Source organism: Salminus brasiliensis, chromosome 19 (assembly GCF_030463535.1).
Source record: "Salminus brasiliensis chromosome 19, fSalBra1.hap2, whole genome shotgun sequence".
NCBI lineage: Eukaryota > Metazoa > Chordata > Actinopteri > Characiformes > Bryconidae > Salminus > Salminus brasiliensis.
Window position 1 is genome coordinate 1,387,887 of NC_132896.1, and position 22,592 is coordinate 1,410,478.

Below are 22,592 nucleotides of genomic sequence, written 5' to 3' on the forward strand. Positions count from 1 at the left end.
TCATGTGTTTCCGAGGCGATGTCAATACTGCAGACACCTCTTTAACCTAGTCTGAGATCTCTCTCGCTCTCTCTCTCGCTCTCTCTCTCTTTCTCTCTCTTTCTCTCTCTTGCGCTCTCTCTCGCGCTCTCTCTCGCGCTCTCTCTCGCGCTCTCTCTTGCGCTCTCTCTTGCGCTCTCTCTCGCGCACTCTCTCGCTCTCTCTATATCAGCAGAGTGCTCAGAGTGAAACACTGAACCGGACGTGGGCTCAGTACGAGATTCATCCTCAGCTTAAAATAAAGGCTTTTAAAAGGACGTGAGTAGACTGAGCTGTTGAGCAGAAGCTCTGCACTAGTGCAGCTGTTTAAGCAGCAGATTCAGCTTTATTTTAGGGATCAGATCAGATTCTTGACATGGAAAGTACAAAAGAAGAAGTACAAGCCAATAAAATGCATGTAACATTAACCCACCTCCAGCTGAACTGAAGAACCCTGATGATCTGGGTCCAGTGTCTCCTGTCTGTCGAGGAGTGGATCTACATATTAGGCAGCGAGTGAACAGTCAGTTGTTGAAGGTGCTGAAGGTGATGAAGCAGGAAAAATTGACAAGCGTAAGAATCTGAGACACTTTGACAAGAACCAGACTGTGATGTTCTAGATAGACGACTGGGTCATCAGAACATCTTCAGAACATCAGCAAGCAGGTCTTGTAGGGTGTTCCTCCTGGTATGCAGTGGTCAGTATCTACCAAAAGTGCTCCAAGGAAGGACAACCGGTGAACCAGAAAGGGCACCTCAGGCTTATTCATTGATGCTCAAAGAGGCTCCGCCCACTTCACAGTTTACAGGACTGAATGAGTCCAGATACGACAGGAGACCTTCAGAGGTCTTGCCATGCCTTATTGAGTCTGAGCTGTTTTGGCGGCACAAGGAGGGCCTAGACATGATTAGGTAGATGGTTGTAATGTTATGGCTGTTTGGTTTATATGTATTTACGTTATATTATTATGTTTTTATTCTTAATAATAACACGCTTTAGTTGCTAGGGTAATGTTGTAAACAGATCTGGAGGAGTTCTATGAGAGGAACGGGTTTGGGGGCGTTTCCAGAAATGAGTAAATTGGTGACAGTCTAAGTCCAGCGACGCTAGCCTAGCATCTTCTGTTGTAAACTAAAGAAGCTCATGTCAGATAGCAGACCCGTCTTCACTGATGGACTGAAACTACGGACAGCGATCAGTCTTGTTGATTAGAACTTCTCCTTTAAAGTTCAGGGAAATTCCACCAACTTTTGAAAATTCTCTGTATTTAGACACGACACGTCTGACAGATTGACCAGCAGCTGTGTGTTCACTCATGCAGTGTTGCACAGCATTGCATCACTCACCCACACACACACACACACACACACACACACACACACACACACATACACACACCACACACAGCTGGAGCAGCATGGAAATACACACACACACACACACACATCCTGCCTCAGCGCTGCCTTTCAGTCTTTACAATCTGTCTTTCCATCCGTCTGTATCTTCAATAGCTCTCTCTCTCTCTCTCTCTCTCTCTCTCTCTCTCTCTCTCTCTCTCTCTCTTCTCTCTTTCTTTCTCTTTCTCTCGAATGTTTCTCAAAGTCCTGACTGTCTCTGATTGGTTAGCAGTGGACAGGTAAGGTGGAAGGTGAATTACCGAGGTGAGGTGTTAAATGGAACCTCTAGAGATCTCGAGAGCTTTCTCTGAGATGACCTCTGCTCCAGTACTGAAAGCCTGAGCAGTAAATCCACCGCCTGGGCGCCAGTGCTGCTCTCCTCAGATCATAAACAGAGAAATGTGGGTTAATAATACGGCTCTTCAGTGTACGTACACACACACACACACACACACACACACACACACACACACACACAAAACCACACACTCTCGTCTTACACGCCCCTAGGTGACGTCCCCCTGCAGCCGTGTACAGAGGAGGCCCCACAAGCGTCCATTGTTTTGGTGGTGTGGTGAGGCAGGGTGTGGGTGGAGGAGGAGTGGAGTGTTGGGATGTTTGTGATGTGGTTCTCTGAGCTGGGCTTTGTCAGTATTGTCTGTGGATTGGATCTCTGGCTCTGCTGGGTCGGTATCGGGTGTGGCATAAGGCAGGTTAACTGAGGATGGCCTGAACACCATATAGGCAAAACATTATAGTATTATTATACACTGTACATATTTCTGATATACACTGCAGTATAAAAAAAAAGTTTAATAACCATAATAAATGTCTTTAATTCTTTCATTTACTGCATTATTTTGATAATAATTAGTATTTTGATAATAAGATTAGTAATTTCCTGTAGTTGGATTGCAAATATATATGCCAATATTTTATTAATATCATAATACATTTACAGTGCAATGAAATATTTGCTAATATTGTACTTAAAGTACACTGAGGAGCTGCATTTTTAATTGTAATTAGCATAATTTAGCATAACAAAGATTTATTTAATAAACATATTATGAGATGGAAAAAAATAGATAGCCCATAATTTATTTCCTATCCAAACCCACCAGTGAAGCTTCACGAGTTATATATGGAATGATGATGATGATGATGATGATGATGATGAAGGTTAAATAGTGAATAGAGAATCTGAACTAATGCAGTTCTCTTTAGGGACTACTTTCTGTAGCAGCACTACACCCTGCAGCATGTATCCCTCCACCATTTTAATGATCTGATTTTAAAAGCAGGTTCTAGAGCTGAACTCTTCTCAGAACTCTGGTAGAACCGTGTCTCAGGCATCAGGCAGCGTCTTCATCACCATTAGGTGAAGAACTTTCTGTGAGGAGCTTTTATTAGAGCTTCAGACGTCTGCTTCCCTTCACCTCCACTGTAGAACTCCAGCTCTGACTGGGGGAGCTTATCTAGAACCTCCACTGTAGAACTCCAGCTCTGACTGAGGGAGCTTATCTAGAACCTCCACTGTAGAACTCCAGCTCTGACTGGGGGAGCTTATCTAGAACCTCCACTGTAGAACTCCAGCTCTGACTGGGGGAGCTTATCTAGAACCTCCACTGTAGAACTCCAGCTCTGACTGGGGGAGCTTATCTAGAACCTCCACTGTAGAACTCCAGCTCTGACTGGGGGAGCTTATCTAGAACCTCCACTGTAGAACTCCAGCTCTGACTGGGGGAGCTTATCTAGAACCTCCACTGTAGAACTCCAGCTCTGACTGGGGGAGCTTATCTAGAACCTCCACTGTAGAACCACAGCTCTGACTGGGGAAGCTTATCTAGAACCTGTTTCCATGTTAAATTTGTAGGTAAACACAGAATTGCTCTTTACCTGGTGACACTGTATCAACAACAGACGTTCTATTAAACACAGTACTGGAAAGTGAGGAGCGCAGCACGCTGATCAGCGCTTCACTGGTTTAGACCAGCGCAGTTTTATGGGATGTTTTTATGCTGGTTTTATTGTGTGGGCTGTTAAAATCCAGAGGACAAAGGCTTAGACTTCCTGTGGTCATATGACTGGACTGCTTTAGTTGGAGTGTAAGTGCAGACATTCAGTGTGAGGTGAGGGAAGCAGGGATGTGATTAGTTGAGGTGTGTGTGTTTATTAACGGCTGTTCTTTCTGTATTTTCAGACTGCAGTGCACATGTCCATAAGAGCTGCAGAGAGGGCCTGCCTGTGTGTGCCAAGGTCAAGATGAAGGCAAGTTAATGCACTGTTTGGTGTGTGTGTGTGTGTGTGTGTGTGTGTGTGTGTGTGTGTGTGTGTGTGTGTGTGTGTGTGTTTGTGTGTGTGTGTGTGTGTGTGTTAAATTAAGACTCATTGCTCATGCTGGTGTTGGACTGAACTGAATGCTTGACTGGTATTTTCTGCTCATTAGCAGCAGCAGACTGTTCCCGATTCAGCTTCAGCGCCCGGAGTCTCCCTCAGAAGTAAATGTAGGTTTCCGCTTTAACGTTTACATTGTTCTGATTTTGATCCAGTATAATGTTGAATAATTCACTTTAAAATCACTACTCATTACTATTCACTATCCACTATAGATTATTCAGTATCTGCTATGAATTATTCAGTATCTGCTATGAATTATTCAGTATCTGCTATGAATTATTCAGTATCCGCTATGAATTATTCAGTATCCGCTATGAATTATTCAGGGTCCGCTATGAATTATTCAGGATCTGCTATGAATTATTCAGGATCTGCTATGAGTTACTCAGGATCCGCTATAAATTATTCAGTATCCAATATGAATTATTCAGTATCCAATATGAATTATTCAGGGTCCGCTATGAGTTATTCAGAATCCGCTATGAGTTACTCAGGATCCACTATAAATTATTCAGTATCCAATATGAATTATTCAGTATCCAATATGAATTATTCAGTATCTGCTATGAATTATTCAGGATCCGCTATGAGTTATTCAGTATCCAATATGAATTATTCAGGATCCGCTATGAGTTACTCAGGATCCAATATGAATTATTCAGTATCCAATATGAATTATTCAGTATCCAATATGAATTATTCAGGGTCCGCTATGAGTTACTCAGGATCCACTATAAATTATTCAGTACCCAATATGAATTATTCAGTACCCAATATGAGTTATTCAGTATCTGCTATGAATTATTCAGTATCTGCTATGAGTTATTCAGGATCCGCTATGAGTTATTCAGGATCCGCTATGAGTTATTCAGGATCCGCTATGAGTTATTCAGGATCCAATATGAATTATTCAGGATCCAATATGAATTATTCAGGATCCAATATGAATTATTCAGGATCCAATATGAATTATTCAGTATCCTCTATGAATTATTCAGTTTTCACTATGAATTATTCAGTATCCACTATGAATTATTCAGTATCCAATATGAATTATTCAGGGTCCGCTATGAGTTATTCAGAATCCGCTATGAGTTACTCAGGATCCACTATAAATTATTCAGTATCCAATATGAATTATTCAGTATCCAATATGAATTATTCAGGGTCCGCTATGAGTTATTCAGAATCCGCTATGAGTTATTCAGTATCCAATATGAATTATTCAGGATCCGCTATGAGTTACTCAGGATCCACTATAAATTATTCAGTATCCAATATGAATTATTCAGTATCCAATATGAATAATTCAGGGTCCGCTATGAGTTACTCAGGATCCACTATAAATTATTCAGTACCCAATATGAATTATTCAGTACCCAATATGAGTTATTCAGTATCTGCTATGAATTATTCAGTATCTGCTATGAATTATTCAGGATCCGCTATGAGTTATTCAGGATCCGCTATGAGTTATTCAGGATCCGCTATGAGTTATTCAGGATCCGCTATGAGTTATTCAGGATCCAATATGAATTATTCAGTATCCAATATGAATTATTCAGTATCCAATATGAATTATTCAGTATCCTCTATGAATTATTCAGTTTTCACTATGAATTATTCAGTATCCACTATAAATGATGCAGTATCGCCTATGAACCAATGATTATTAATTAATTATTCAATCATCGAAAACAGTGGAAACTGGCATTCATGAGGTTTTGTTGTTATAGTGGTTTTGTTTGTTGTTTTTATGTTAAGCTGTAACAGCGCGAGAGCGTCCGTGGTCTACCATCATGATTCCTGATGACCAAATGCCTCCTCCTCCCGCCCCCCCGTCGCGGAAAAGTCCCGGCATCATGGCCTTCAACAGCAGCCCGCTGTCCAAGAGCATCTCCATCAGCAACATTGCAGGGTATATGCTAATGCAGTATATCATACTGTATTATACAGTTCTTTAGACCATGCAGAAGAACCATTTGAGTGTTTACGGTTCTACAGGGAGCCCTTGAAGAACCTTTTTTTGGTCCTTAGTTTACAGACTCTGCTGTTTCTTAATGTTTTACTGTTCTTTAATATTTTCAACTTTGAAGCTTTGGCAGGTCACTCAAATGTACTGTCAGTGATTAGTCCAGTAGAACAGCATGAACTGACCCTAACTGACCGAGGGTTCCTTACAGAAGTTCTTTGTCCTTCCAGGCAAATGGATGATGCTCCTCTCAAGGGTCTGAAGTTTCTTTCTCAGTCCACGGACTCCCTGCACAAAGTCTGCAAAGTCAACGAGTCCACAGAGTCGCTCACTGATGAAGGTCAGCTGGCTTTTATAATGATGGTGAAATATGGAGGAGTTGATGCTGATCTGAGAGCAGTTTGGCACAGGACAGGACTCACTGACCGCATTACTCTCAAACTCTTCAGGTGGAACTGTGGTGTTTTGTAGTGAAAGCAGCTGCTGGGTGGGGGGTGGGGGTGGGGGGGGGGCTGTTCTGATGCGGGGCAATGTCCACACGCAGAGTTTTTTATGGTGTTTTTACTTATTTTATGAGGGACTCCATGACTTTGTCCCTCCTAGTTGGTCATGAGGGGTCACAGCGTTGTGAATCTCGGTGGTTTCCACCCTGTGAAAATCTTTATTGATTTAAAAACAGGTTTAAGGCCTGATAAAAATGTGGCTAATGCACATGTACGCTCACTGGCCACTTTATTAGAAACACCTACTGCTTTGTGCCTCCACTCACTGGCCACATTATTAGAAACACCTACTGCCTTGTGCCTCCACTCACTGGCCACATTATTAGAAACACCTACTACTTTGTGCTTCCACTCACTGGCCACTTTATTAGAAACACCTACTGCCTTGTGCTTCCACTCATTGGCCACTTTATTAGAAACACCTACATTATGCTGGTACTTACTGGCCACTTTATTAGAAACCCCTACTGCCTTGTGCTTTCACTCACTGGCCACTTTATTAGAAACACCTACTGCTTTGTGCCGCCACTCCCTGGCCACTTTTTTAGAAACACCTACTGCCTTGTGCTTCCACTCATTGGCCACTTTATTAGAAACCCCTACTGCCTTGTGCTTTCACTCACTGGCCACTTTATTAGGAACCCCTACTGCCTTGTGCTTCCACTCATTGGCCACTTTATTAGAAACCCCTACTGCCTTGTGCTTTCACTCACTGGCCACTTTATTAGAAACACTTACTGCTTTGTGCCTCCACTCACTGGCCACTTTTTTAGAAACACCTACTGCCTTGTGCCTCCACTCACAGGCCACTTTATTAGAAACACCTACATTATGCTGGAACTTACTGGCCACTTTATTAGAAACACCTACATTATGCTGGAACTTACTGGCCACTTTATTAGAAACACCTACATTATGCTGGTACTTACTGGCCACTTTATTAGAAACACCTACATTATGCTGGTACTTACTGGCCACTTTATTAGAAACCCCTACTGCCTTGTAGCTCCACTATACAGGTGTTTAGTTACAGAGCTCAACTGGAGTTCAGTCTGTTGCTGCACAGTTGATCAGCCCCAGTAATCACTGATCAGTTTCTGATAAAGTGTCCAGGCACCAGTAATCTCTGACCACAGCTCCACTCTGCCCCCTGCAGGTGCAGAACTGATGGATGGTCAGCTGATGGGAGATTTTGAAGCAGACGCGAAAGATTTGGAGGCCGATTCCTGGAGTGTAACTGTTGACAAGAAGTATCTAAAACAGCTGAAGAAGGACGTGGTCAAGAGGCAGGACGTCATCTACGGTGAGAAAGAGAACCTGAAAGCTTTCCTAGAACGAAACGAGAGGCACGGGCCCCAGCCAGAATCTATACATCCATCTCTTCTCTTCCAGAGTTGATCCAGACGGAGATGCACCACGTGCGGACCCTGCGCATCATGGCTGATGTTTACAATAAAGGTCTGCAGAAGGAGGTGCAGCTGGAGCCACAGGCGCTGGAGAAGATGTTCCCTGTGTTGGAGGAGCTCCTGGACGTGCACACGCTCTTCTTCACACACCTGCTGGAGAGGAAGAGGGCGGAGCAAGCCAAGAGGGAGGCGGAGGGGGGGTATATTATCCGCAGGGTCGGAGACGTGCTGCTGGAGCAGGTGGGCTGTGCTCTAAACACACGGAGAACACTGCTGATCTGGGACATGTTCCGACAGGAACGTCCTACTTTGTGTTTTTACTCCGATAGTGATCTTGGGTTTTTGGGTTCCAGGTCACGGGTTCTAATGCAGAGAGGATGACAAAAGTGTATGGAAAGTTCTGCAGCCGCCACAACGAGGCTGTGAACCTGTACAAGGAGCTACACGCCAAAGACAAGCGCTTTCAGGCCTTCATCAAGGTAACACCCACTGCCGTCGCCACCACCAAACAGAAAGTCCAAAAAATCTCCATCAAATTCAGAGAATAATAAAGGTTGTGTGCGTCTTCCAGAAAACGATGAGCAGTAGCATCGTCCGGAGGCTGAGTATTCCCGAGTGTATCCTGTTAGTGACCCAGCGCATCACCAAATACCCAGTGTTACTGCAGAGGATCCTCCAGCACACCAAAGGTGCAAACCTCCAACCTCACCATCACTCTAATTCACTACATGTCCAAATATTTGTGGACACCCCTTCTAATGAATACATTCAGCTACTTTAAGTTGCACCCATTGCGTTGCCATACCTTGTCTAGTCTCTGTAGAGAAGTACTGCCAATAGAATAGTACTCTGGAGCAGATCAACATCATGAACCTATTGGCACCATTAAAGACCCCCAGCATTGAGGAGCTGTGGAGCAGTGGAAGAACTGTGTTCTCTAGAATGATGGTGGAGCTCCATCCAGTACTTTAGGGATAAATTGGGGATGATGAGGTGGGGTGGTGATCATCATTCAAAATCCTGACCTCATTAAGGCTGTTGTCGCTGAATGCAATCAAAGCCTCACAGCAATGCTCCTCCTCCAAAATCTAGTAGAACGTCTTCTTTTCTGGACAGTAGAGACAGTTACTCCTAAAAAAGCAGGAGAAACTCTTTCTAGTGCTCTTGATTTCAGAAGAAATAGTAAATGAGCAGGTGTCCCGATACTTTTGTCCATGCAGTGTCTATAATTTAGAATTATTTTTGCGCACAGCCTGCGTCCAGAACCCTTTAGTCACTCTAGAACTCTGAGAAAGACTTCCCAGTCAGTGTCTGTCTGCAGTCTAACTAAATGGATTGCCAACCCCTCAGATCCGGAGGAGGAGCAGGTGAACACGGCTGAAGCTCTGCAGCAGGTGAAGGAGGTGATCGCAGCTGTGGATTTGAAGGTGAGTGAGTACGAGAAGAGACGGAGGCTAAAGGAGATTCACAGCCGTACGGACAGCAAATCCATCATGAGGATGAAGAGCGGCCAGATGTTCGCCAGAGAGGACCTCATCAGGGGGCGGAGACTTGTACATGATGGGCCACTGCAGCTGAAGAACACAGCCGGACGATTGAAAGGTGGGACAGATGGGGTGCTGCGTGGTTCTTGGTGCACTGAGCGTTAATTGGGAAAAGTATGGATGAATGGATGAGTGGTTGGTATGGTTGATTAGGTGGTTGGATGTTTGGTTGGGTGGGTGGATATGATTGGGTGCGTAGCTGGGTCTGGTTGGGTGCATAGCTGGGTCTGGTTTGGCGTTTAACTGGGTCTGGTTGGGTGGGTAGCTGGGTCCGGTTGGGCGGGTAGCTGGGTCCGATTGGGTGGGTGGTTGGTTAAGTGGATGCTATGGTAAGTTGGGTTGGTAAATATTGTCGGTTGGGTGGGTATGGTGTTTGGGGTAAGTATGGGTTTTTTGAGGGGTTATAGTTTTTCAGGTATCTGGGTTTGGGTCTTTCAGGTAGGTGGATATTTGTTTTCAGTTGAGTTGTGGTGTTTTGAGTGGGTGGGTCTGAACATGCTGCTGTTTTGTGTGTTTCTGCAGATGTGCAGGCTCTGCTGCTGTCCGACGTGTTCGTGTTCCTGCAGGAGAAAGACCAGAAATACGTTTTTGCCTCATTGGTACGTTCACTGCCAGTACTGGGCTGAGATCTGCCCAGTATGATGGAGAAGTAACATGACTTGTCACACCCTGTTCATCAGAAACTGTGTTTAAACAGTGAAAATATTCTTTATTAGACCACAGTCAGGTTTCTCTCGAGGAAAGCAGTAGCACACGTGAATATTAGAGACAGTTTTTGTCTAATTTGTCATTTTGTGATCACAAAGCAAATCCAGCCAGGTTTCAGCGTTTGCCTGCAGTTTTGTTTATTCAGCAAGTCATTACACACTAAACATGTAAATCTGTGAAGCTCTTTCATCCTGCGTTCCAGGAAACTTTAAGCTGCGTTCAAAAGCACTGACTACTAAACTAAGGGTGCTCAGGAATGAGGCACAAACTGCAGTGTACTATAATACACACATTGACACATCAGAAGAAATGTAGTGGCTAAGAAATGGTTGCCAGGTTAGGAATAAAGCCTAAGGTCAGCTGTAACCGTCCAGAAATCAAACACTTTTGGACCAGTAGAGATCAGATGATTTTTAAGTATAACCTAAAAAGGCCGATCCCCTGATGAACATGAAGTATACCTTGCCTGGGCAGGGGCAGTGGTAGATGTTCGAGATCCGGGCTATCGATAACAGGGTTGTGGGTTTGATACCCGGGCTCGGCAAGCTGCCACTGTTGGGCCCTTGAGCAAGGCCCTTCACGCTTTCTGCTCCTCGGAAGCTGGAGTTGGCTGCCCACCACTCTGGGTGGGTGTGTGTGTGTGTGACCACAGATGGGTCAAATGCGGAGGACACATTTCGCTGTACAGAGTGCAGTGACAGATACATGCACCTTTACCTGTACAATCACATGCCTGGTGTCCCACAACTGTGCTGTCTATTTCTGTGCAGGACCAGCGCTCCACAGTGATCTCTCTGCGGAAGCTGATCATGAGGGAAGTGGCTAATGAAGAGCGCGGCCTGTTCCTCATCACTGCAGGGATGGAGAAGCCGGAGATGGTGGAGGTTCATGCCAGCTCCAAAGTAGAGAGGAACACCTGGATCCAGATCATCCAGAACACCATGCAGTCCATGTGAGTGATGCAAAACTAGGCTCAGACCAGGCCCAGCAAGATTAATTTGGCAAGGAGCGAATTCAAGAGCCGAGAAGGCAATACAGGCTTGGCGGTTTTTAGAGATTGATGATCTCACTTCAGGCATTTCTATTAATTCAGCACTGGGGGAAGCTGATGAGCTGTGTTATAAAAGATAGGAATAGAAAACACTTACTAATAGATACTGTAGATTAGACCTTCAGCAAACTGTTACACATTCTGTTCATCGTTTCTGCTCTTTAATTGAGTTAGATTGAGATACAGTACCATACTTTCACTATAGTACAGTTTCAGCTCTTTAATTGAGTTAGATTGAGATACAGTACCATACTTTCACTATAGTACAGTTTCAGCTCTTTAATTGAGTTAGATTGAGATACAGTACCATACTTTCACTATAGTACAGTTTCAGCTCTTTAATTGAGTTAGATTGGGACACAGTACCATACTTTCACTATAGTACAGTTTCAGCTCTTTAATTGAGTTAGATTGGGATACAGTACCATACTTTCACTATAGTACAGTTTCTGCTCTTTAATTGAGTTAGATTGGGATACAGTACCATACTTTCACTATAGTACAGTTTCAGCTCTTTAATTGAGTTAGATTGGGATACAGTACCATACTTTCACTATAGTACAGTTTCTGCTCTTTAATTGAGTTAGATTGGGATACAGTACCATACTTTCACTATAGTACAGTTTCAGCTCTTTAATTGAGTTAGATTGGGATACAGTACCATACTTTCACTATAGTACAGTTTCTGCTCTTTAATTGAGTTAGATTGGGATACAGTACCATACTTTCACTATAGTACAGTTTCAGCTCTTTAATTGAGTTAGATTGGGATACAGTACCATACTTTCACTATAGTACAGTTTCATTGACTATAAAAAAAAGAACCTGTCATTAGTATATTGCTGGTCAGAGCAAGCAGTAAGTTTAAAAAGTGGATGTTCTGTTGTTCTCTGATGTTCCTGCAGAGAGAAGGAGGATGATGAAGGAATCCCGAGTGAAAACGAGGAAGACAAGAGACTCCAAGAGGTTAAAGCCAAAGAGATGAGAGGTAGTTAGTCTCTTTAATTTACAATAAGCTATAGTCACGTATATAGAAAGACACCTGCTCGGTTATTATTGTTATTAATAGTAGTAGTTGTTGTGGAGTGAGTATCATTTATTAAAATCTAATCTAGTGAGAAATATTATTAATATTATATATTTTTAATACTAATTGTAAAACTGAGATACAGTAGTGTTCTGTATGTCTGTGAGTCTGTGTATTGAGGGTGTGTTCAGTGTTGGTGAGTGTGCCCTCTGTCACGTTGTTCTCAGATCAGCTGCAGAAGAGGGACGAGCAGATCGTAAGTTTGTTGGAGGATAAGATGCGGTTGTTTCGGGAGCTGTGTGAGTGCGGCCCTGCCGAGGAGGCCACACTGCGCAGCAGGATGATGTTCAGGGCCACCTCTGATGAGGTCACTAAAGGAGAGCCAGTCATCAATGATGCTCTGAAGGAAGGTGTGTGTCTGTGTAACTATGTCTGCGTGTGTCTGTGTATGTGTGTGTTCTATATGTCTATACACTATACACACACACACACACACACACATATATATACACATATATACACATATATATGCCTATATGTAAAATATGTAGACACACACATATGTATCTTTCTGAACACTATACACAGTACTGTTATATATAGCTACTAATGTATTTCTGTTTTGTCGTGTGTGTGTGTGTGTGTGTGTTCAGTGGAGAAGCTGCAGGAGCTGGTGAGCGGCAGTGTGTGTGGAGCAGTGGGGCAGCAGGTGTGTGCAGCACAGGAGAGTGTGTGTACGAGCTCAGTCAGTTTACCGCGCAGAGCAGAAACGTTTGGGGGCTTCGACAGCCATCAGATGAACAGCTCCAAGACCAAAGGTTTGTTTGTGTGTGTGTGTGTATGTAAGAGAGGGTGTAGATGTGTGTATGTGTGTGTGTGTGTGTGTGTGTAATTGAGGGTGTAGATGTGTGTTTTGTGTGTGTATGTGTGTGCTGAAGACATTAGACATGTTGTAGTGTTATATAAATATGAGGTGTGTGTTTAATCTGTCTTTGATCTTCAGACGGAGAGAGAGAGGAAGCAGATGAGTCAGTGGACCTGCGGAGAACTGAGTCAGACAGTGTGCTAAAGAAGGTGTGTGTGTGTGTGTGTGTGTGTGTGTGTGTGTGTGTGTGTATGTGTAAGAGGTCACATTTATTTGTGAGGAATTTCAGATTAAGAGTGTATCACAGTAATATAAACTACTACTGTTAATTAAATGAAGTGTGTTCATGTGTGTAGTGTAGCTGGTATCTGAGTGTGTAGTGGTGTGTAGTATAGATACTTATTGATCCCAAAGGAAATCAGCATCCAGCAGCTTATCACACTTAACACACTATAGGAACAGAGGTAGGACTCTGATACACATTATACACTTTTACTATAATTAATAAATAATGAAATTAAGATGAAAGTACTCCTTCATTAAAAGGATGTGCAAAAGTAAAGTGACGTGTACAGTTTTGTATGTTCAGAGTCTATTTTGTAGTTTAGTAGATTGTATAGTTTCTGTAGTTTGTGGTGTAGTTTATTGTAACTGTACTTAATTACTGGTGTTTCTGCTACAGCTGTGTGTGGATATATGGTTGTGGTTGTAGAACAGCATTCCTGTAAACCTAGAACATTAAAATAAACCACTTCCTGTCGAATGGGGGTGTGCAGTAGGTCAAATTTAGGTGAGGTGCTGATGATGATCTCTGAACTGCAGTGTTTCCAGCAGAGGTTGGAGATGTTTACAATAATAGTTTTGTTTGAGTGTAATTGCTTGTCTCTTCCACAGGGGGGCAACGCAAACCTACTGCTCCTGCTCAAGAGGAACAGTGAGGTAAATGGAAGCTTTGAATTTTTGTGTGTGTGTGTGTGTCTGTGTGTGTGTGTCTGTGTGTGTGTGTCTGTGTGTGTGAGAGCGAGAGAGACACTCTCAGATAAGATTAAAGGTGAATTATTATTGTTGTGTCTAACAGCACCACTATCATCTGTTTACTCAAATGAAATGAAATTACATATGAAAGAGCTTTTGATCTCGTATGCATGTTTGATCTCTCTCGCTCTCGCTCTCTCGCTCTCTGTCTCTCTCTCACTCAGCAGGTACTCCAGAGTGTCACTCGTCTTCACGACCTTCTGAACACGTTACAGGTGAGTCACACGTACACTGCCCCTACCTCTCTCCCTCCCCCTCTCGCGCTGGGTTTGGGGGGTTGGTCTTGTGTGCTGTCTCCAGGCAGAGAGTCAGGCTGCAGGTTTTAGAAGCCTCTCTTCACTGATACGCATTACATGAATACACACTTTTATGAAATTAAATAACTTAATATACAGTGATAAGTTACTGATTATATACGGTATGTCCACCATTACACCCTGATATGAGTTACAGTCATCTGGACATAATCATCTGACCCATGTGAGGCTGATAAGCTCCAGCAGCTGCTCCAGTCTATAACTGACAATAGGTTTCTAATAAAGTGGCCAGTGAGTGGAAGCACAAGGTATTAGGGTGTTTCTAATAAAGTGGCCAGTGTGGAGGTACTAGGTAGCAGTTTCTAATATAGTGGCCGGTCAGTGAAAGCACAAGATAGGGGTTTCTAATAAAGTGGCCAGTGAGTAAAAGCACCAAGTAGGTGTTTCTAATAAAGTGGCCAGTGAATAGAAGCACAGGGTAATATGGTGTTTCTAATAAAGTGGCCAGTGTGTCTATTAATTTCTCATTTCAATTCTCTCTCTCTCTCTCTCTCTCTCTCTTTCTCTCTCTCTCTCTCTCTGTCTCTCTCTCTCTCTCTCTCTCTCTCTCTCTCTCTCTCTGTGTCTCTCTGTCTCTCTCTCTCTCTCTCTCTCTCTCTCTCTCTCTCTCTCTGTGTGTCTCTGTCTCTCTCTCTCTCTCTCTCTCTGTCTCTCTCTCTCAGGCTGTGGTTGTTCAGCAGGACACCTTCATCGAGGACCAGCGGCAGGCCCTCACAGAACGCCCCTCTGCCTCCTCCCGACACCCTTCCGTCTCCTCCTCGTCTTCCTCATCCTCCTCTTCCTCGCGGCCAGCGTCTCTGATCGAGCAGGAGAAGCAGCGGAGTGCGGAGCGACTGAGGCAGGAGGCGGAGGAGAGGAGGCGCAGGGAGAAAGAGTGGGAGCAGCGGGAGAAGGAGGTGCAGCAGAGAGAGGAACACTTACTCGCTATGGAGGAGGAGAACGCGAGGAGGCGCGGGGAGCTGGACAAGGAGAAAAACGAACTGCAGAACAAAAAGGAAGAGTACCAGAGAGACCTGGTCAGGCTGAGAGACAGCCAGCGGAGGCTGGAGAGAGAGAGGGAGCAGCTACAGCAGAACGCTGAGGTCAGCACCTCCCGCTGATACCTGATGGGGGCTCCCAGTTTGAGTCCCCCCAGTTTAATTATGACCTACATTCTATGTTATTGATGCCTTTAATGGCTGTGAAACCCTTTTGTTGCTGTCATAATCATTGCACTGCTCTAAAACACAGAGGTACAAACAAAGGATCGGAGGTAGATCAGGCCTAAAAAGATACACACACTATATGGACAAAAGTATTGGGACGCCTGCTCATTCATCATTCCTGGTGAAATCAACGCTATTAAAGAATTGCTTATGTTGGAGTAACTGTCTCTACTGTCCAGGGAGGAAAGCTTTCTATTAGATTTTGGAGGAGCATTGCTGTGAGGATTTGATTGCATTCAACAAGAGCTTTAGTGAGGTCAGGATATTGGATGATGATCACCACCCCACCTCATCATCCTTAACTCCCCAACTCCTCCCAAAAGTACTGGATGGAGCTCCACCATCATCATTCCAGAGAACACAGTTCTTCCACTGCTCCACAGCTCCTCAATGCTGGGGGGCTTTATACCCCTCTAGCCCTCGCCTGGCATTAGGCAGCATGGAGCCAACAGGTTCATGATGTTGATCTGCTCCAGAGAGTCCTATTCTATTGGCAGTACTTCTTCTCTACAGGGACTAGACAAGCTGTGTGTGTGCATTTGCACATCCATATCAGCAATAGGTGCAACTTAAAGTAGCTGAATGCATTCATTAGAAGGGGCGTCCACAAACATTTTGGACGTATGTATTTTAGTCTCCAGGAGAGATTCTGCAAAAGCCAGCAGTAGGACAATGTGAAACCCACTAGTTATCTGTAGGAACGCGGCGTATTTCTCCACACAGGTCCTAACTGATCATCAGTACCTTTTTCTGTCCTGAAAGTGTGATGTAACGATTATACTGTTATATAATGATGAACAAAAAAACAGTAGCTTGCAGATTAGTGCAGTCATTTGTGCAATTGTTCGAACCTACTCATATTTTATCCTCTGACCTTAATCCTTAATCTAACCCAAACCTCTGAGTGAATAGAACCCCTCGAGCCAAAATAAACTACTTTAATTGTGTTTATTAAGCCTCCTGTGGAGCAGATCATGTATCAGATCCCTAAACTGGTGTCTGTACTAAAGTCACTGTTCTAGATAACGGTGAATCGTAGTGTCAGAAACCACGTAATTAAGTCTATTAGAGATAGAGCGCCTGCAGAACACCTCCACACACTTTAAGGAGAGTATGTGATGTTTCAGACATGCAGTTGGCTCCATGCTGATTGGTGTACATAATCTTCCATTACTTTTTTAAACTACATTAGCCTTCTTCAGACACCAAGCATGTCTAAGGGTGCTTCCGGTGCGATCTGCTCCCAGTGCTGCATGTCGGGTTGCGTGATTGGTTAATTTTGTCATGTGACCACTTCAGCATATCGCCTGCATGGCTAAAAACCCCCTACTACTACTTCACTGTGTTAAACGGACAAATAGTTTATGATTATTAGCCCCTCCCCCAAACGAGCCCAGAATCAGCAATGCTCTAGTGATGTTTTACGACATTGACCATCTTCTTTCTCCTCCTCCTCCTCCTCCTCCTGCAGGAACAGCTCCAGCCGAGGCAGCGCACTTCCTCCACCGCCTCCGAGGACTCTCTGAAGCTCCAGAGCTCCACAGACCCAGCGGAATGCGTGGAGCTGTCCTCCTCCCCTTCCACCCACGACCTGCTGAATCGCTTCGACTCCAAGCGCAAGAGCAAGAACCTGAACCTGTTCTCCTCTGGATCTGGCCAGAAGGGCGGCGCCGCAGCAGAGCCACCAAGCCAGATGCCCTCCCGCTTGCTGCAGCTCGCCAAGCCCAAAGAGAAAAAGGAGAAGAAGAAGAAGAAAGGCAAAGGGCAGCAAAATCAGCCAACAGGTACACACACTCACACACACACACACACACCTTCATACTTTCTGTACTCTAATATAGTACAGTTTTTATATAGCACTGCAATCTTCAATATGGATACATGTATAGATCGATCGAAAGACAAAAGTATTGGGCCCCCTATTGCAACAAGTGTACAAAATCAAGCCTCTAGTCCTGCAGTCTGCCTTCCTTACACACATTCGTGAAAGAACAGGAGGTTCTGAAGAGCTCACTGAACTCCAGCGTGGTTCTGTATGTAATAGGAGACACCGCTGCACCAACAACAACAAGTCAGCTGGTGAAATTTCCTCCCTCCTAGATCTTCCTCCATCAGCTGTGAGTGGTGTTATTATTGAACAGTGGAAGAGTTTAGGAGGAACAGCTCACAGAGAGCAGCTCAGCCACCGAGTGTCTGTCAGACCACGTAAAGTTACAGAGCGGGGTCAGGGCCGAGTGCTGAGCTCAGAGCAGAGTGCAGAAAAGCCTCCAACTGACTCAGTAACTGCAGCAGAGCTCCAGACCTGCTGCTGCTGCTGGTAGAGCTTAGAGCAAAGGGGGACCAGCTCCATATTAATAATGACTATGGGTTTAGAATGGGGTGTCAGAAGAGCTCCTGTAGGTATAATGTGTAGGCGTCCCAATACTTTTGTCAGTGTAATGTAGATGTGTGTATATAACAGTTATGTGATTAATATATAAATATATTATTTATATATTTTGGTTCTGTGTTTGCAGAAGCCCAGGGTTCGGCAGAGTCGGGATCTTCAACAGTTTTTTTCTGCTGAACTCACTCTGTGTTCTCCACCTTCCCCAGTCCACAGTTTCGGTGTTGATCAAATGGGGTTGGTCAGACACAGCGTGGACAGTGTGGTCAAAACCCAACAAAACTTTCCTTCTTTGTGCAAAAACCTGCAAGGGCTCTATAATTTTCTCTCTTTCTCGTTTTCACACTTACCCACACCCACGTCAGCACTCACTCGTGGTGAATTTTAACGTGTGACTTGTAGCTCATCTTTGGGAAGGTTACAAGGTTGGTGTTGGTATGTCGGAACACCATGGGCACTTTTTTTGGAAGCTTTTTTTTTTCACCCCTTTATGTTTTATTCATTAAAGAGAGCAAAAACAGAGATCTGCAACAGCAGGGGACGTCTGCCAGATTCAGAGGATTCTTCCAGGCCTCTAGGGGCGCTCTGCTTTTCACTGAAGGAAGCTTGACCAATGCCAATGCTACGTTTTCTGTTTTTTTTTGTTTTTTGTTTTTTTTTAACACGTTTTTTTAAGTCAGTAAATTCCAGCCACCACCTGCAGTGGACTAAGACTTTCTGGACCTATCTCTTGTCTTGTTTCCACACTGTCCTCCTAAGACCTTTCTATAACTGTCCTTACAGCAGGTATTGGCTGCGTGTCAAAAGTTTGGGGACACCACGCTTTTCACACTTTTTTCTAATACAGATGAGCATATTTGTTTAGCACTGATTTGCCATAATTTGGCATATCAATAGAAAGCTGTTCAGGTTTTAGTGTTAATATTAATTTAAGCTCGAGCTTGGGTTTAAATTTAGAAGCCTAAAAAAAAACAGAGGCTTTATACTGGTCTTCCTCCAGGACAGATTTGACGGCATGATTACACACACTCTCAAACCTTTATCGTTGCGGTTCTTTGTGTTTGTCCTAATATTAGTGGTTTTTCTAAGCGACCTGGTCGTTTTCTCCAGGAAACATTAAAACTTAAAGGACGTTTACTGCACATTTTGGACACAATTTCTGCTTATTTACTAAATTTAACAAAAAAAAAATTACGTAAATGTGCCGTATTTTTTGCACACGTCAAGTTTAATGTTTTATTGTTTCCCAATCCACTAAATTCAGTAAGTAAACAGTACTTGTGTATTTCAATGTGCAGACGTGTTGCTGTAGGCACTTATCGACACTTATTTAAGCATGAACTGTCTCTGGAGTGCACACACTTTTGCATACACCCGTAAAGTAGCACATATCTTCTCTATGGTAACTCCGAATAGACTTCCGACATTACAGAAGAAGGCACAGTGTCCCCAAACTTTTGACAGCCAATTTACACCCCTCTTATGTAACCGCAGAGCAGCGGAGTGGTGATCCAGGGTGGAGGAGATTTGATCTACTGTACATAGGGAAGGAGAGAGAGGAGTGTGAGTGAACACACACTTCAGTTTTAATGAATGAAAGAGTAATGAACCGGTGTGACGGGGTGGTTTTTTATTTCATTTAATTCATCTCCCTTTTTTTAATCAAAGTGACTGAACAGTAGGACGAGGAATTACACTGAACAGACGACAGCAGGTTTATAACATCAGTGAGTAAGTGAGTGAGTGTGTGTGTGTGTGTGTGTGTGTGTGTGTGTAATATTACAGTCCTTTATGGAATTATGGAATCTATTTTAGCACTTTATGAGGCACATTCTGTTTAAAAATGGGGTAAAATATCCGGCTTTAATCAGAGAGACAATCAGTCTGCTCCAAAACGAAACCTGTTCAGATGTTCGGAGCAGGAACCATGAGATTCATGGACCTTCTGAATGTTCATATTTTCATTTTTAGCCTTTCTTTTCCAACCAAACACAAACCAAGCTGTGTGTAAGCGAACACAGTAGCTGTGACGGGGGTGTTTTTGTAAATCAAATGATTTATATATTTAATAATCCAGCTAAAGGAAGCATGTTTATCAGGTTAATGATGGATAATCATCGATTAGCTGAGAGCTAAACTGCAAAAACTGATTTATTAGTAGTGGGTGAATCATCTTCAGTCTAGTAGACCCAGTTCATAGTCCTCATTTTGAGATTATTACAAGAATATAAAAAATATTCTTTAACTTATTTGAACCTTTTTAAGAAAGTATCTAATGACGTTGTCTTATTTGATCATTTTTCTACATTAAAACTGCTTAGAAATAAAAGTTCAATAAAAGTTTAATATGCTCACCACAGTCTGGAAATGAGAGATATCAGAATTTCAACCAGATGTAAGATGATTTCACCTCCTACTAATGTTCTTCTGCAGTGTAGACGAAGTCTGCCCGGCTTTGATTGGCATATGAAAATACGCCAGTATATATGCGTATGTGTGTTTCTGTTATTTTGGCCAGATCTGGGTCCAGTAAAGGAGTCCTCGCCTGCAGGCCAGGCATTTCTGTTACTCTGGGAAACAATTTAGGCTGTCAGAAACAGCGAGAATGACATACATGAAAGTTTTAAATGGGGGGAAAAAAAACGTATGGAAAGACGATCCAGTTCTCTTCTGCCTTCCTATTGGACGGCACTAATGAATGTGTCATAGCTTTGATGATCAGTAGACACCACTTGTGTAACGTTTAAGTTTCTTGCCATATAACGTTCTTCACAGTAAAACCGCAGTGTGGTGCTAAACTGCCTTGACCACCAGGGGGCGCTCTGGCTGTTTTTATTAATCCTTCTGCAAACCAGTGCAGGTTCATTTCTGTTCAGTAATGTTGATCTGTTCTTGTCAATACAAACCGGGTGCCTTATGTTTCTGGAGGAACGGAGACGTATAGAGAACGCCTTAGAGTGCCTTTATTTGAAGGGCGTCTACGTAGGAACTTTATAACACGTTCATAAGCACTGAATAACATTTACGAACAGCTTATGTCAGCATTCGTAAGGTGATATGAAGGTTTTTCATGAGGTAAATAACATTGCATTGACACGAGGCACCTTCAGCTGAAAGGAGACATTGGTTGTATTGATAAAGCTCTTATGAATCAAGTAAATTCATACTGGAAAATTGTGTTTACCCTTAATCAGACTTCAGAGTGAGGGCCTCAGAATCCGTCATAGAATTGAAACATGGTGTTTGAAAGTAAGCCTCTGCCTTAAAAGTGCCATAACATGGCATAAATGATTCATACCATTGTTATAGAGGATTATTCACACTGTATAATGCTTCATAGCAGTGCTATAAATGTTACAGATGTCTTCCGGTTTAGTTTAAAGGCCATTAAGTCAATACAGTGCGAGTGCACTTTACTAGTAGACAGTAAAAGCTGATCTCTTGGTGGGTGAAACATCCTCAGTGTCGTAGGTATTTAATACGATTATTTGATTATTTTTTATTTTTAATTTTAGATTAGCATTAAGAAGCCTTGAATTATTCAGTAACTGTGATGAAGGTAATGTGTAATGTGAGGAACATCAGGGTTATACAGTTCTGATGAGTAGTGAAAGTATATATAGTAAAATTTCTCTGTTAAAAATGCTTAATAATAATTTAAGTGATATTTAAATATAAAAAGAAAAAACAGTCTCAACACAAGGAATATCACTTTATGATGCTTCATAACAGTGATATAAACACAGCAGATGTCTGCAGGTTTAGTTTAATAGTACAGTGTGAATTTGGCATATGTTGCATGTCATTCTTATTAATGCTGACATAAGCTGTTTATAAATGTAATGAAGCCCATATGTAGGTTTCTTTCCAATAATGTTACTAATGATTGTAATATTAGTTAATGCAGAATATCTTTAACATGCCTTAACCCACTCTCAACGCCTCAACCAACGCTCTCTTCAGGGATCAGAAAAAGAAAACGGGGAATTTCATTCATGCTAATAAACACAGACACAGGTGGAGGCTTGTGAGCCTGCACTCGTTAGATTTCTGAGATGATGTGTGTGTTGGGGAATTTACGGATTTCCACAATCAAATGCACTAGAAGATCCATCAGTCAGACAGCAGTGCTACCTGCTTCAGCAAAAAATAAAAGGGTATTAACTAAATGGTACCGTTTTAATTTCTCTTTGAACTTTTGTGTAAAGAAGGGCAAAAATGACAATTCTGTAAATATCTGTAATGTACAAATTGTAAAAGTATTAGTTGTGGATTTTTTGTGATTCAAGCTTTTTATAACAGGCTCTATTTATCAGTATTTGATGATATAAAAGGAAAAAAAAATCTCTTAATAAATAACTGTTAGTGTACGCCGGTCTGAGTGCTTATTTATATCCCGTTGATGTCTCTCACTCTCTCACTCACACTCTCTCTCTCTCTCTCTCTCTCTCTCTCTCTCTCTCACTCTCTCTCTCTCGCCCTCTTTCTCGCTCTCGCCCTCTCTGATGTTTTTACTATATACTGCACCTGTAATCCACTATGAATTATTCAATATCTGCTATAAATAATTTAGTATCCACTGTGAATTCTGTAGTGCCTACTATGGATCTATCAGTATCCACTTTCTATTGTTCAGTACCTACTTAATTATTCAGTATCCACTATGAATTATTCAGTGTATACTCAGAATGATTCCATTTCATATGAATCATTTAGCTTCTAGTATGAATTATTTAGTATCTAGAATTATTCAGTAT

General features: G+C 42.7%; 1 protein-coding gene across 6 annotated transcripts in view; it reads left to right on the forward strand.

Moving 5' to 3' along the window:
• Positions 1–22,205, forward strand: part of akap13 (A-kinase anchoring protein 13) — a 120,699-nt gene extending 98,494 nt beyond the window's left edge. For 4 of the 6 annotated variants that reach the window (XM_072664245.1, XM_072664246.1, XM_072664249.1 and 1 more), the window contains 20 exons: positions 3,620–3,687; positions 3,866–3,923; positions 5,581–5,734; positions 6,019–6,128; positions 7,448–7,594; positions 7,684–7,937; positions 8,051–8,176; positions 8,269–8,386; positions 9,048–9,299; positions 9,764–9,840; positions 10,720–10,901; positions 11,906–11,988; positions 12,255–12,437; positions 12,681–12,845; positions 13,031–13,101; positions 13,787–13,831; positions 14,092–14,142; positions 14,907–15,326; positions 16,921–17,233; positions 17,966–22,205. In XM_072664245.1, the coding sequence (XP_072520346.1) occupies positions 3,620–3,687; positions 3,866–3,923; positions 5,581–5,734; positions 6,019–6,128; positions 7,448–7,594; positions 7,684–7,937; positions 8,051–8,176; positions 8,269–8,386; positions 9,048–9,299; positions 9,764–9,840; positions 10,720–10,901; positions 11,906–11,988; positions 12,255–12,437; positions 12,681–12,845; positions 13,031–13,101; positions 13,787–13,831; positions 14,092–14,142; positions 14,907–15,326; positions 16,921–17,233; positions 17,966–18,015 (2,927 nt within the window). In that variant the 3' untranslated portion in view covers positions 18,016–22,205. The remainder of the gene's footprint in view (positions 1–3,619; positions 3,688–3,865; positions 3,924–5,580; positions 5,735–6,018; positions 6,129–7,447; positions 7,595–7,683; positions 7,938–8,050; positions 8,177–8,268; positions 8,387–9,047; positions 9,300–9,763; positions 9,841–10,719; positions 10,902–11,905; positions 11,989–12,254; positions 12,438–12,680; positions 12,846–13,030; positions 13,102–13,786; positions 13,832–14,091; positions 14,143–14,906; positions 15,327–16,920; positions 17,234–17,965) is intronic. The other 2 variants (XM_072664247.1, XM_072664248.1) reach the window with 2 other exon arrangements.
• The last annotated feature ends 387 nt before the right edge of the window (positions 22,206–22,592 follow it).